General features: G+C 37.0%; 1 protein-coding gene across 1 annotated transcript; it reads right to left on the reverse strand.

Annotated features, from left to right (window-relative positions):
- Positions 1–5,569: 5,569 nt before the first annotated feature.
- Positions 5,570–13,007, reverse strand: stx7l (syntaxin 7-like). The gene is made up of 10 exons (XM_087778756.1): positions 12,955–13,007; positions 11,158–11,251; positions 10,999–11,068; positions 10,827–10,914; positions 10,621–10,758; positions 8,807–8,853; positions 8,631–8,721; positions 8,471–8,543; positions 7,828–7,910; positions 5,570–6,612 (listed from the first exon to the last, which is right to left on the reverse strand). Exons 2-10 carry the CDS (start codon positions 11,240–11,242, stop codon positions 6,520–6,522), a joined length of 768 nt encoding a protein of 255 aa, XP_087634882.1. The 5' UTR covers positions 11,243–11,251; positions 12,955–13,007; the 3' UTR covers positions 5,570–6,519.
- Between the last annotated feature and the right edge of the window lie 845 nt (positions 13,008–13,852).

The following is a 13,852-nucleotide window of genomic DNA, read 5'->3' on the forward strand; positions in this document are numbered from 1 at the left end:
GGTGTCAACTATTCAACATTAGAATTATTTTCAAAAACACTTTTTTTGCCCGTAACACAGCAGGAAGACAGCTAGATACAAAAACAACCAGCCTACCAGAACACTCGTGGTCAGGTTCTTTCCATCTGCTTTTATTACTTCCTTACTGCTTTTTAGTCTTTCGAAATGAATTGGTTCTATACGCTGCCGTCTCCAAGGTCTCACTATGGCTTAGCTGCAGCATCACTATTTCATTTTGTGAAAGCCACATTGATCACCTTTGATTTAAAAGCTTGATTATATGTATTTCCCTTTTTTCTCCTGAAAGAATGGATTATCAATGTGTTTTTTTTTTTCAATTTAGTATTTGAATTACCTTTAATATGTTATTTATGCTGAAAATTGCTGCACATTGATTTATTGGGGAGATGTATAAAATATTATTCATAATGGATAATAATTCAGAATAATGTTTGTCAAGTTTCACTTTTGCTGCCAGTAGCACGAAAGGCAACATAAAAGAGAAGCTGTTGTTTTTATGAAGCACTATTCATATTGATTCATCTTCCATAACGTTTATGGTGATAAATAGCTGTGCAGGGTTGGGTGATTTCCTTTGCGTGCTATTCCTAAATTTGTCTTAAATTCAAAACAGCAGGTGAGCACCATTTCCTCCCAGTGAGGAACGTTCTGTCACATACCACAGAGTTACTTCCTCTTCAGAAAAACATCAATATTTTGCAAGATGCAGAGAAGCTTCTGACTCCCACTGGCGTGTTCTTCTCCTCCCAGTGCCAGCTCCTGTGTTTACACTGCCAGAGTGCCAGCCGTAGCTCATCTTTATTTATGATATTTTATGCCCGCTAAATATTCATTTTCAGAAGAAAAAACCCCACTTTGACAGGAATATTTTAACAGCTAAACCTCTCGTAGACCCAAGTTTACATTCCTGTGCTGCAGGGGGGAAATGTGTGGGTCCTGGATTCAACAGAACCCCAGTAAAGCCTCACATGCTCGGTTTGGTGTTGATATGTTAGCTACTTCATAAAAAAAAAGAAAAGCTAATGGCCCTCTATTTGTTTTAGCTGTTTTTCTGCAATTCCATTGGAGCCTTTCCTCAAATGTTTCTCATTCACCCAGTGATTCTCGAAACTGCTGTCACTGATCAACAGACTCTATTTAGGTTTCTGCCCCATGAAAAAAGCTATTCCTCACAATAATTTGGCTTGTTCTGGTTTAATATAGATACAGCAACGACCAATTTGACAATGACACATGTTGCACATTAGAGCTGTTGTGATATCAGGTTGTTATTTCGCGATCGTCATGGAAACACCGCTATATCAATCATATCACAATATCAACAAAAACGAGTGGTTCTAAATTGGAATAAGGTTGGGATACTTCTCTGAATTTGGAATTAGGCTAGTAGTTCATACATCTTGCAAAGAGGGAAAAGAATGGAGCATGAGATCGACAGGTGGATTGTCGGAGAATCAGCAGTTATGCAGACGCTGCAACAATCTAGTGGTGAAGAGTGAGCTGAGCTAAAAGGCAAAGCTCTCTATATTGGTTGGGTACAAGCAGCCACAATAAGTTAACTCTGGGGGGCTCTCCCAAGCCTGTAATAGTGTTTATTTGTAGCACTGTGATACACACCAGCATTCCAACTAACCTTCCTGATTCCACTCTCCAAAACCCAGAAAAATTCCTACACCACTGGGTTCACTTTTTCTTTGTAAATATGTTTTGCATTTTTATATCTATTTGATGCTATAAAACCTACTGATCACTAAATATCTCAGTTTGATTCAGAAATATTTGCATCAGCTTCACTGTAAGCCAGAGAAGTTAGGCCAACTGACCGACTTGCATCTGGATAGACGGTTACAGATCCCATTATGGTGCTGGTCTGGAAACCATCTGAAAGAAATGGTTCAGCACATTGAAAATATTAAGAATTTGAAGTTCTTTGAAGCCAAAACGGACCCCACTACTTTTTATGCAGAGATTAGATAAGGTTTCCAGATCCAGAGACCCTTGGCTGGAGCTAGGACCCCACTTTGAAGGACACTTTGATCCACACTAATGAATATGGAACACATTTGAAAACAGTTAGACTAAGATCCAAGACCAAGAAAACCTTTCACTATTTGACACATGGATTGTTTAATAAAAGTACTTCTATTAATGACCACTTTTTTCCTTTAATTGGATCCTAATCCACCACATCCATGAACCTCATTCTTCCGTCTCCAACATTTTTCATTTAACAAGTCTCTCGTCTCTCCTCTTGACATCTGAATCTGGCCTCCATACGTATATCATATGAACTGGTTTAGAAGAGACGAAGAATTTAACCGGTCAAGAAAAGGTTTCCTCAGGCTGAAGTCTGCCCACAATACAAGCTCTTTCTTCCAGAGTTCCTTTTAATTGACTGCTTCTCGTATTTGAAGTCATTGCTTCAGGGTGATTTGGACATTTTTGCATATATTTTCTATGGTCAAATTTCTTTGGACGTTTTCCTGGTGGCCAGTCAACTTGAGGAATGAACTGAGAAAACCATCACACCATGACCTAGTAATGAATCTCCAGGTTCCCTTGTAAAAAAAAACATGTTGACTGACTCAATACTCTTCTTTGTTGAATACCTGTACCAGGAAGTTGACTTTTCAATTGAATATGATCTATTTGAACATATGATTGTGCCCAAGGTTTATTTGATACTATGGTTTTATGTTTCATTTATTGATGTTTTGAAAATGCCGCGAGTATGTAATATAATGTAACTGTCATTTTTTTGACAGTGGAAAAATGACCCAAAAAATTTACTGTATATTTTCAAAACTTTATTACATGCTGAGAACAAACTGAAATTACAATTCTTACATTTAAAAAATATATATTTACTGTTTGTTGTGATAAAACCAAGTCAGAATAACATCAGTTATCAATACTGTATGGTTCACTAAACTGTCAGAATACACTGTGACGGCCACTGTCTGCCTGCAAAGTATTAGTATTTTGTATCGTATCCAGATTCAGTGTCTAAGTATTGATACTTTTTGAGGAATTTATATTTTTAAAAACCCTAATTTAGAGTAACAAACTTTAACCCCCCACTCTTTTTTTTAGCCAAGTGCGATGTTTTTTTTTTGGGTGGTTTTGAGCAGGCATGGTATTGTTCTTATATTCTATTTGTTTGGGACTCAATTCAAAATTAACAAACACTTACAAACTATCCTGGTCACTAAGATAGTTACTTTTGGACTTTTAGATTTATAAAAACTCAACAATTTGTTCGCTGCTCATCTCACTCCCTCTCAGTAAACTCATTACTGAAGCTGTGTGCGTTTAGTGAATTACATTTTTTCATACTATTTTTGTTGATTCTGTCTGCGATAAATGCCCTGCTTTCTTGTTTTTTCAGTCATTAACCACCCTTTGAGAATATGGGTAAAGGTGAGAATGTAGGTCGACCGTAGATAAGTAGCAGAAAGTCAGCAGAATAATACTCACAAGTACAAAGATCAATAATTTATCAAGATGTTGGATGTGAACAGCTTTAATAGACTAAATCCAGAAGCATATAAGACCTCTTTAGAGGCCCGTTAGTGGAAATGAATTTCACAAAGCACTGCTCTACTTCTGTTGCTTTATTGTATTTCCAAAGATCTGTGATGGTACTTACCTTAATGGGCTCTGATAATAACTGTTATATGGAAACTTTGACTTGTCAACCTTCGAGTTTCTCCAAGAGAACACAGGCAGAGGGTCATAAAGTGGCTTTGATCTGTGAGATTTGTTCTTCTGACCGACGGAACTTATTTAACCTATTTCCAGCCCCTCTATTATTTCTTAGATCCTGGGGACTCTAAAAAAGCTGAGCATTTGTCCAGATGAGTATTTCTGTGATCACGACAGTCGGGAACATTCTCCGACCAGAACAGGTTTTTCCATTAAGATTTTCCAGGTCATTTTTTTTTTTCAAACTAATGGTCCCTGTGACTCAAATATTTGTGTGACTTTAACGGCATCAGCCTGCCCTCGTGAACAGCTTCTACCTGTTCATACTTTCCTCAGTGGTGACTCTCTGTTTAGAAGGAAAACGCTGCTTAGCTCCTGACAGCATAGTGTCACTTTCTGTGTGTACGCAACTCTAAATGTTTCCTGTCCCACTGACGCACAACCCAACATGTTCTTTGCCCAGCTGATGCATTTATGCCCACGTCCAAATCCCTTTTTTCGTGTCTCTTCCTGCCAAGGAAACTTTTACCTTTTTTGCATCACACCCCTGTGACTTCCACAAGTGGGTCCAAGAGTCTGCGGCTGCTCTGGAGGTGACTCCTGTCTGTTCCCTGATCTCATCCACTAAAGGGGGGCACGTTCTGAGCAGGAGATAAACAAGAACATTTTGTCTTGTGTGATCATTTTTGGCGGATCGCTCGTTGCACTATGGACAACCTGTTTTTTTTCCAAATGTACATTCTAATTTAGTTGAGCTCTTTAAAAACACTAATGACCCGAGAGTCTGTAAGTCTTAATGTTCCTTCTATGCAAGATGGACTTGATAAGCTGGAAGAGTGCAATACGTCTTCCAAAATGTTTCTAGATCTGTTTTGGATTAAAAATTTGGAGCAATTGACCTCAAAACATGTTTCAAATCTAAGCTAGTTTCAGGTCTGATCACAAATGTACAGTACCGGCCAAAAGGTTTGGCTCAAAGTTTCTGCAATTTCCTGGTCTGGCTGACCTTAGTTTCTTAAAGTAACGATGACCACTCGTTTCTCTTAATTTAGCTGATTGGTTCTTGTCATTATATGAATTATAACAGTCGTCCAGTAAGCCTGTGGGCTTTGTTTCAACCTGACTTCTACACATCACAACTAAAAGTCTGCAAAGCCTTCGGTGATAATCTTCAATTCAAATAGTCATGAAAACACATTTCTGAAACAAGATGGTTCCATTTCGACTTGGGTCTAATCCCGGTTTGTGTCCCTGAGCAAGACACCCTGATCGCTCCTGATGGTGCGCTTGCATGCTGCGTTGCAGCCTACTCCCATCAGTGTGTGATTTTTCGGGTGAATGGTTGACTTATTCTAAAGCGCTGAATAAGCAGAGATAACACTATATTGCAACCATAAAAAACATTAACTCATTAGTTTACATTTTTTTTAGTAAACTTGACAGGAAAAAGCATATTATTGTGTAGAGAGTCACAGGCTAATAATACTTAAAAAAACAACTATTAGACAGTAATAATAAATACAACTGTAAATAATGTTTTTTAAATTCCCTCTGGTCCCACAACAAATGTCTCACAGACTGGGGATCAGGCAAAAATGTTATCCTCAGATCAGGACATATGTTCCAGCACAAAATGGAAAGTTCATGGCTAAATAACAGCTTTTTTGCCCATTTCATTAACTACTCTTTTTGAATTCAAATCTTGCGAAGAAAAATATTGGTGTCGAGCGGCGACCTACTACTGCCCTCTAGCGGCCCACACGGACACCTACATCATAAAGATGTTTTATTCATGTTTCCAAATTCTCATGGTAATTGTGAACACAAACACATTTCACCTTAAAAACATTAATCTTATTTATTAAGGCAGCTTGCGCTCAATATTATAATGTACATTTGATCATACATTTGTGTATTGTGAATTAATGGCAACTGTACTCATGGCAACCATTAGTGTTTACTTTCTGCATCATACTCAAGAAGGGACAAGATAGAAAGTGAACAAACCATCTGCAGGTGTACAGAGGCCATACAGTGCTTTGGAATATATTTAATCAACTTTGAATTTAAGCACTAAAACAGGACTAATAATTTAGATTATGTGGTTTTAACCTGAATTTTATAAACGTGTGTGTGAAGGGCAAATTTGTGGAAGCAGAGTAACTTGGCATGTTTGATCTTTACGACAGGTTCTGTAATATACACATTCTCCAGACATGCACAGTCTGTGACTATTTGCAAAGCAGAAATAAGTTGAATTATTTAGAAAATTCAGGCAGAAACCACACGCATCTTTTCAGTGACTACCAAGAATAAAATCAAACGGTTTAGCAGCTAAAAGCCAAATGTGTGTGAGATATCAGCTCCTCAGTAGTACTGTTCATTTACAAGTTGATTATTTCAGATTTCATGTGGTTTGGTCCGGACAGTTGTTCAGTGCAATAAACACATTAACAGACATTAAGCAACCTTCATTTGTGTATTCTGCTACATCACTCCGAGCTGTTATAGGCAGTTGCATAGTGTTAGATTTTCCTTTCATGACGACTGCACCCACATTGATGACTTTCCAAATTCTTACTTCAAATACATACGATTGTCCAAAATAAAACATGCTTTTGCTGGATGATTGGTTCCTGAAATAAAGCCGACAGAGCGTACAGTACATACATAAGTACAGGGAGTGTGCAGTTTGTGCAGCCCTCATGATGAAGACGTCTCAGATGGTCACCGGTCTTCGTCCTTGGTCCAGGTGGTGGATCACGTGAGGAGATAAACAGGAAGTGGGTTTCTTTAACGGGCCGCGCTCCAGATGATGAGTCCGATAACGGCAGCGGTTATCGCCAAGACTATCATTAGGATGCACATCTTCTTTCTCGAGCTTCTCTGTAGTAATGGAGATAAAAAACATTTAGTGTGAGGTTAAAAATTCCCTTTTTTTTTTACCTTAGTTGTCTTTTTTAATGATCAGTTTCATTGAACGGACTCACAAAGACAACATTATTACTTTCCATTCATCTTGCTATTCTTGGTTAAATTAATCCTAAAGTTATGTTGAAATGATATTAGCAACTACACCAACAAAGGTTTATTTTAACGTTTTTAAAAATCTACTTTATTTTTCTCTACCTGCATAGCTCCTCTCTTCACTCCAAGAAATACAATTTTCACAACTTGAGAAAAAGTTCCATCAAAAGATACACATTTGTGAGTGGGTTTAAGAAATTCATTCTCTTTTATGTGCTAGTTACAAATCATGTTAGAATTTGTTCATTTCAGAAAAAAATAGTTAATAATTTATTCTTTCCACAGTTAAAGTAGATAACAATTATTAAGTGGCTGTAGTTAAAAAGTCCCCGACTTCTTTTTATATGCTTTGAACCTGGCAGCTTGTACAATGATGTGGTTCATCTATAGATTCTTTGGGAGTGAGGAATAATGTGTCTGTAATAGTTTGATTTTGTTTTAAACAACCAGTTAGTGCGTCATAAACACACCATCATGATGAAAAACCCAAGAGAGAAATTCATATCATGCTGCTTTTAAAATTAAAGTAGATGAATCTGTTTGTTGAAGAAGAAATTAGAGATGCTGCGTGTAAACTTGACCCAAAGAAATCAATGGTGAGCCGTTGGAGACGGCAGCGTAAAATACTGACTCAATGCAAGAATAGGAACAAGAGACTTTCTGAGTAGATGAACTTGACAATGGGTGTTCTAGTAGGCTGGTTATTTTCCCATCTTGCCATAATTGGAAAAGTATATTTTTGAAACCAAATATTTTCTTTGTGTTAACATCAGAGTTAATAACATCTTAAAATTGGCTTATAGACAGGTGTGGAATATTTTTAAAATAACTAATTGTATTTTCTTTATAAAGGAAGTTGGGTTTACATTAATATGTTATTCTATAATAAGTTGTAGCTGAACAGTTTACATTGAGCCAATTATATACAAGATTAAAATCAGATGTAGATAAGAAGATATGAGACCAAACGCGTACAACCTTAATCCTTATAACTAAGGAAAACAGTCAAATACATTTAGTCAAATTTGGACTTTTTGCCGAGTTGTGCAACTCGCTGTGTTCCTGTGTTCTTACCTGGGAGGCAGCAGCTTGAGCCAGTTGCTGTGTAGCACTTTGGACGGTCACTTCTGCATTCTCCACATTAGCTTCTATACTGTCTGCAGAGACATTAGAATTCAGATTATTCATCTTCTGCGTCACCATTTAGTCTCAGAGACCAAAAAATTAAAGTAAAGTAAACAGCTTGCAGTAAAATTATTACGCACAATGAAGAGTTTCTCAAGTACTTGTTTGTACGACGCATAAAACCTTTTGTTTCCAAGCCAGACACTTCTTAAATTAACATTTTACTCTAATCTGATGTGTGATGTGTTTATTCTTTAATTCTACTGAATTAAAGCTGAATCCTTTGAGTTAATTCACAAACTCAAACATCATTGTGTTAATTAAAACTAAGTTCATTTACCATCATCAAAAAAAAAAATCAAAATATGCTATGGATGTTTTTAATTTTTTGTTTTACATTAAATATTTAGAAAACAATTGTGATATTCTTATTACAGATTATTACATTTTAACAACCATGACACACTGATGAAATAACTTAAGATGTTTTTAACAGACTTTAAATAGAGAATTCATGATGTCACATGTTTAACTTTGTCAACCTTAACTGGTTAACAGTTTTCCCTCAGCAAACATCAAAATGTTTGCTCACCAATCATGTCACCCTGCTCATGTACCATCATCCCAAGGTCCTTGAATATGTCATTGATGTCTACGATGTCACTCTGAGAGCAGAAGTATGTTAAGTTTAAACCAAAGAAATGGAGTGAAAAAAAAAATCTAAATAGATTTTAAATAATTTGTATTTGCACCTCCAGCTGTCGGATAGACATCTCTCTCTCCTGGATCAGCCTCAGGTCGTCTTCAGTGATGGCTTCAACCTGAATCTGGGCCTGGTCTTCACTGTGTGAACATTCACCAGGAAAATATTATCAGAAAAGTAAAGGATGGATAAAAAGTATGATTCGAGTAGAAACACAAAAGCAACCTTTGAAAAGGTGAAACCTCTCCAAATCCATGTTCAGGGGCGCCTCCCTGTGGACAAATGTCATGTTCAATGCAGGATTACGAAATTGACCCCAGATCTTTTCTTTGGATGCGTCTATACATTTTCATCCATTTGTGACCATTATAATATATATACATAGTCGCTTTTATCCTACCATCTTATCCTGTATGTCGCCATAACTAGGAAGTGAAACTGCAGGTTCACAACAAACACATATCCATTTCAGAAGAAACTAAACTTGTCAATACTTGTGCTTTCCTTTTATACTCCATCAGAAACAAACATTTAACAGTCTGCAAAGCTTTCTCACGGTGCAATGACACAACAGCTCCTCACACTATGCAAGATGTTGCCTTAAAAGGATTCAGAAATTGTCTACTAGTCTTAAGTACATTTTAAGGGAATAAAAATGGGATCTTTTGTCACATTCAGCAACTTTCTGGTACCAAGTCAACTCATAATGTAGCTGATAAACCCTAAACATTCAAACTGGCAATAAAGAAAGTTAAATAAAATGTCAAATTGTATCACCTTTTTTGTTCTTAACAGAGAAGTGCAACTACTTCTTGTGTCATGCATCATTAAGTCTTTCGTTCAACTCAACTGACCTGGAGGCTGCCACAGGTTTTGCTGCAACCATGAGACAGTTTAAGAATCAGTAAAAATTTGCCTGTAAAATAATGTTGTTCTGTTCTGTATTAAATTATAGATAGACCTTTTTATCTTTTTGCATTTATAAATTATGTTTGTAGAAATATGTTCCCTCTTAAGAATACATTGAAGAACATATGAACCATCAACATTTGCATTAAAATGTCAGAATCTTTCATATTGCACACAAATAAAGGATGTATACGTTTATGCACGGAAATGTCTAAACTATAAGCCAAAGTGCTTGTTCCAAGTACAATACTAAACTAAACACATTACGCTCTGGACTGCAAAATATTATCTTGTGACCACTTTCATAGATTCTCAGTCTATCAAATGGCACATTGACAACCAGTCTCAAACAGAATTACTTCTATTACTTTAACTGTGAGAGAAAATCTGCTCAAGAACAAACCTATAGTTGTCTCAAGATAGATTTTAACTCCTGACACTCATGTTTAACTCAAACTATCAAACAACAACCAAAGACCCATTGATCCACTTCTGTTGAATTAACATGACCAAAGGGTAAAAATCCCAACAAATAGCTCCATGAAGAGCATGAACCCAAGTGACCGTCTGCCATCTATCAAGAGAAACTCATGTTTCAAACAGTAACAAACAGTGTCTGCTTATCGGTGAAAACATTGATCTGATAAACAGTGGATGATAACATTAGTACGTCACCTTTTATTCGCATCATAGAAAGGTTTTTAATCTGTTTTTTAGTGAACACTATTTCTTTTCAAATGCAGATTTAGGCGGGCCACCACATAGGTGGTGATATTTACGGTATGGATTCCCAAGTTTGATTGATCCAAAAAGACAGCTAATGGGTGCATCTAATCTGATGAATTTATATTAATGTTTAAATCATTATCGATTATGAGAATCTTGATGGTCGTACATTTTTGTGCAGAATATTCAAGATGTTTACGTATAGATGGTCTTTAATTTGATTGCTGCTTAATAAAAAGGCTAAACGATCATTTAATTTTAAGTCAAGATGTGATTCCTGCAGCACACATGTGACCTCTTTATAAATTTACATCTGTAGTTTAGCATGTGAGCCAGAGGAATCAAATCTTTGTTGACAGTAACAGTAGGTTCTTCGTCATTAAGCCCATGTGACGCTCGCTCACCGACACCCTGGAGCTGGCTCGCACTCTGGCCACAAACTCCCTCTCCTTGTCCGCCGCCTGCCGTTGTGTTTTTTGGAAACTGTTGAGGGCGGCGGAGAAGTCATTCAGCAGACGGTCTTTCTGTATCTTCCTTTGTCGCTAGGAGAGAACACAAAAACAAGCTCAGATTTGGTCGAAAGAGAAGGAGATGAAAATGAATCGGTTACCTGATCTGCACCAGGAAGTGCACTAAAGGACTTTATCATACGGTCCGTCTCCTTTGCTAGCTGGCTCCCTTGCTGCTGTTTCTGCTGCCTGGAGACCATGGATATGTTTAAGTGTAGCCGTGATCAACTGAAATCATTCTTATTATTTTTTAAATATCCTCATGCAACTCACATAGACTGTCTTAGGAGGGCGCTGTCCTGTTCCGTTCCCAGCTTGAAGACAGCTCTTTGAATGTCCGAGGCTAAGAGACAAGAAAAAATGTGAAGGTTAAATACAGGTAAATAAAAAATGCAGCTGGTATTATGAAGTGTGTTGATGTGCATTCATTACTCAGCAGTGTCAGCCTCTGGATGTTGGAGCTGATGTTGTTCACCAGAGCACTGGGCTCCTCGGGAAACGCAGCCTGGTAGGCCATGATGGCAGACTGTGAGGAAACAAGAGTGATGATCCAGATGAGTCCAGGGATCTACTGTCTCGTTGCTCAATGTTTACTACATTACCGAGATAAATACACAAACTCGTATCACCCACATTACTCAACTGTATCAAGCATTAGTCCACAAATGTTCTTGTCAAACATTTCAAAGCTAAACAGGTCAAGGCTAAATATCTCTTCATGCATGTCTTAAATCCAAGTGGAAGATTATACTTGGTACTGCTGCTCGGGTTCAGCCAGATGTAAATAACTAGGGGTTAGAAAATATTGATACATATTAGGATAATGTATAGTGAAATTTCCTCGATACCGTATTGATATTCGACATCCCTGTATCGATTTTTTAAATAATGATAATTTATTGGCTTCAAATCATTTAAGTTTTTGTTACAGTTTTCCTATGGTTTACAGTTCAATAAAGTGTGTATAAAATTAAATAATTTGCAATGCAAATAGTCACATCGTTTTTTTGGGTTGTGCAAGTCAATTACCGGTCGACCGGATAGAAACGGTCTTTATGATCTTCGCAGCTACATTAAATCCTGCGATGACTGAGGACGAGAGGATACAGTCGACTATTAAAGCTGATGTTTGGACATACATGTGTTTCAAAACGAATTAAAGCAGTTACGATTTTGTCAAGAGTCACATGGTCCGTATATTCTGCAATGAGACAAGTCCTTGAGCTTTACTACAAATATATCCTTGTTCCTAGAGTATCACAATATATGGCATCGCTGTCCCTGTATCAACATACGTAGCATAACCCCAGATTCATACCCATACACAACTCTAATTGTGACATAGATTGACAAACAAGAGTTTATATTAGCAGCAGGATTGCGAGTACGTTTTTGAATTGAATCACATATTGAGGACAAACGGTTGCTGTTATTTAAAAAAAAAAGAAGATTTTATTATATTTGGTCTTTGTGCAAGTGTGGATTTTCCTCAAGGAGAATATGTCATTTGTGTGCAACTGCTGTGTGTGTATATGTGCTTTACCAATACGTGGGTTTATTAATAGGCTCAGTTTGCTTGACATTGTTTGGCTAACGTGTGTGTGTTTGATGCTCACACAACAAAGACGAGTGTGTCACTAAGAAAATGAGAAACTAGTTTGTGAGTGGAAGTGTCACTTTTCAAAAATGAAAAAAAACAGCACAGCAACAGACAGCTGAATTCACATGAGTTTGAATCTATTAACCCAATAATTAGACCTTAAAACTATATTAAAAAAGACACATAATAGTTGAGAGAAATGGGATGGAACGACTTCCTGTATCGTTCACTGCACACCGGAAGTTACGTAAAAATGAAAAATAGCGAAGCTGGTTAGCTTCTTGTTTTCTGGACTTTCTCTGATGTTAAATTTTACACCCGTTCGCCATTTTGAGTTTTTTTTTTTCTACGTGTTTACTATTGTTTTACTGCCACACCAAACGCGGAAACTGCTACATATCAATAAAGGGTTTGGTCGGAATCCTGTTCTCTCTCATTCTTCTTTTACTGAACGTTTGGTTCCTGTGGGTGTTATTGAAGCAGGAGGTAAATCACTGGCCGGCAGTTCTAGAGACAAAACGTCGACGTCTCGTCTCGTGACTTAAAGTCCGAACGTTCTAAAGCAGTGAACACGTCAGGATAGACGTGTTCTGGTGGATACGTTAGCGGTGGTAAAGTTAGAAACCTACCTTTTCTTGTTGACTTGCAGCTCTGCCGTTTCCTGCTTCTCTGCCACTCCTACGTCACATGACGCTCACGCTGCGCTGTTGTTCACACGTTACACAGCCTTTCATTTTTTTATCCTCTGTTCTTTTCCTTAAGACGACTTATTGTATACATAAAACAATTAAAACAATATATTTATAATGTTTTTAATACGAGGAAAAATGTCAGGCTTTTCCTTGATTTTCTGGAACTCCTGTTGTGTTATCAGTTTTATCTTGCCCTTTAAAGTATATACTTTATTGAATATTGTTTTGATTGTTTAAGCGCTTTGTGACCCTGAACTGGAAAAGCGCTATACAAATAAAAATTACTTACTAACATGCAATTTCTTTGTAAATTTCACAATTTATTACATAATTAAAATGATTTTTTTCATTCATCTCATTAAAACATATGTATTTGAAACTATAATTTTAAATGATAATTTATTGTAAAAAATATATATACAGTGCCTTGCGAAAGTATTCGGTACCCTTGAACCTATCAACATTTCGCCACATTTCAGGCTTCAAACATAACGATATAACATTTTAATTTTTTGTCATGAATCAACAACAAGTGGGACACAATCGTGAAGTGGAACGAAATTTATTGGATAATTTAAACTTTTTTAACAAATAAAAAACTGAAAAGTGGGGCGTGCAATATTATTCGGCCCCCTTGCGCTAATACTTTGTAGCGCCACCTTTTGCTGCAATTACAGCTGCAAGTCGCTTGGGGTATGTCTATCACTTTTGCACATCGAGAGACTGGAATTCTTGCCCATTCTTCCTTGCAAAACAGCTCGAGCTCAGTGAGGTTGGATGGAGAGAGTTTGTGAACAGCAGTCTTCAGCTCTTTCCACAGATTCTCGATTGGATT

Source organism: Callionymus lyra, chromosome 17, assembly GCF_982586985.1.
Source record: "Callionymus lyra chromosome 17, fCalLyr1.hap1.1, whole genome shotgun sequence".
Lineage (NCBI taxonomy): Eukaryota > Metazoa > Chordata > Actinopteri > Syngnathiformes > Callionymidae > Callionymus > Callionymus lyra.

Excerpts from the sequence above, each read along its gene's own strand:
- stx7l (XM_087778756.1), bottom strand. The coding sequence starts at position 11,242 with ATGGCCTACCAGGCTGCGTTTCCCGAGGAGCCCAGTGCTCTGGTGAAC. Across the intron at positions 10,915-10,998 it reads GCCCTCCTAAGACAGTCTAT|GCAGCAGAAACAGCAGCAAG; the intron begins GTGAGTTGCATG and ends CATGGTCTCCAG. Across the intron at positions 7,911-8,470 it reads TGAGCAGGGTGACATGATTG|ACAGTATAGAAGCTAATGTG; the intron begins GTGAGCAAACAT and ends ATGTCTCTGCAG.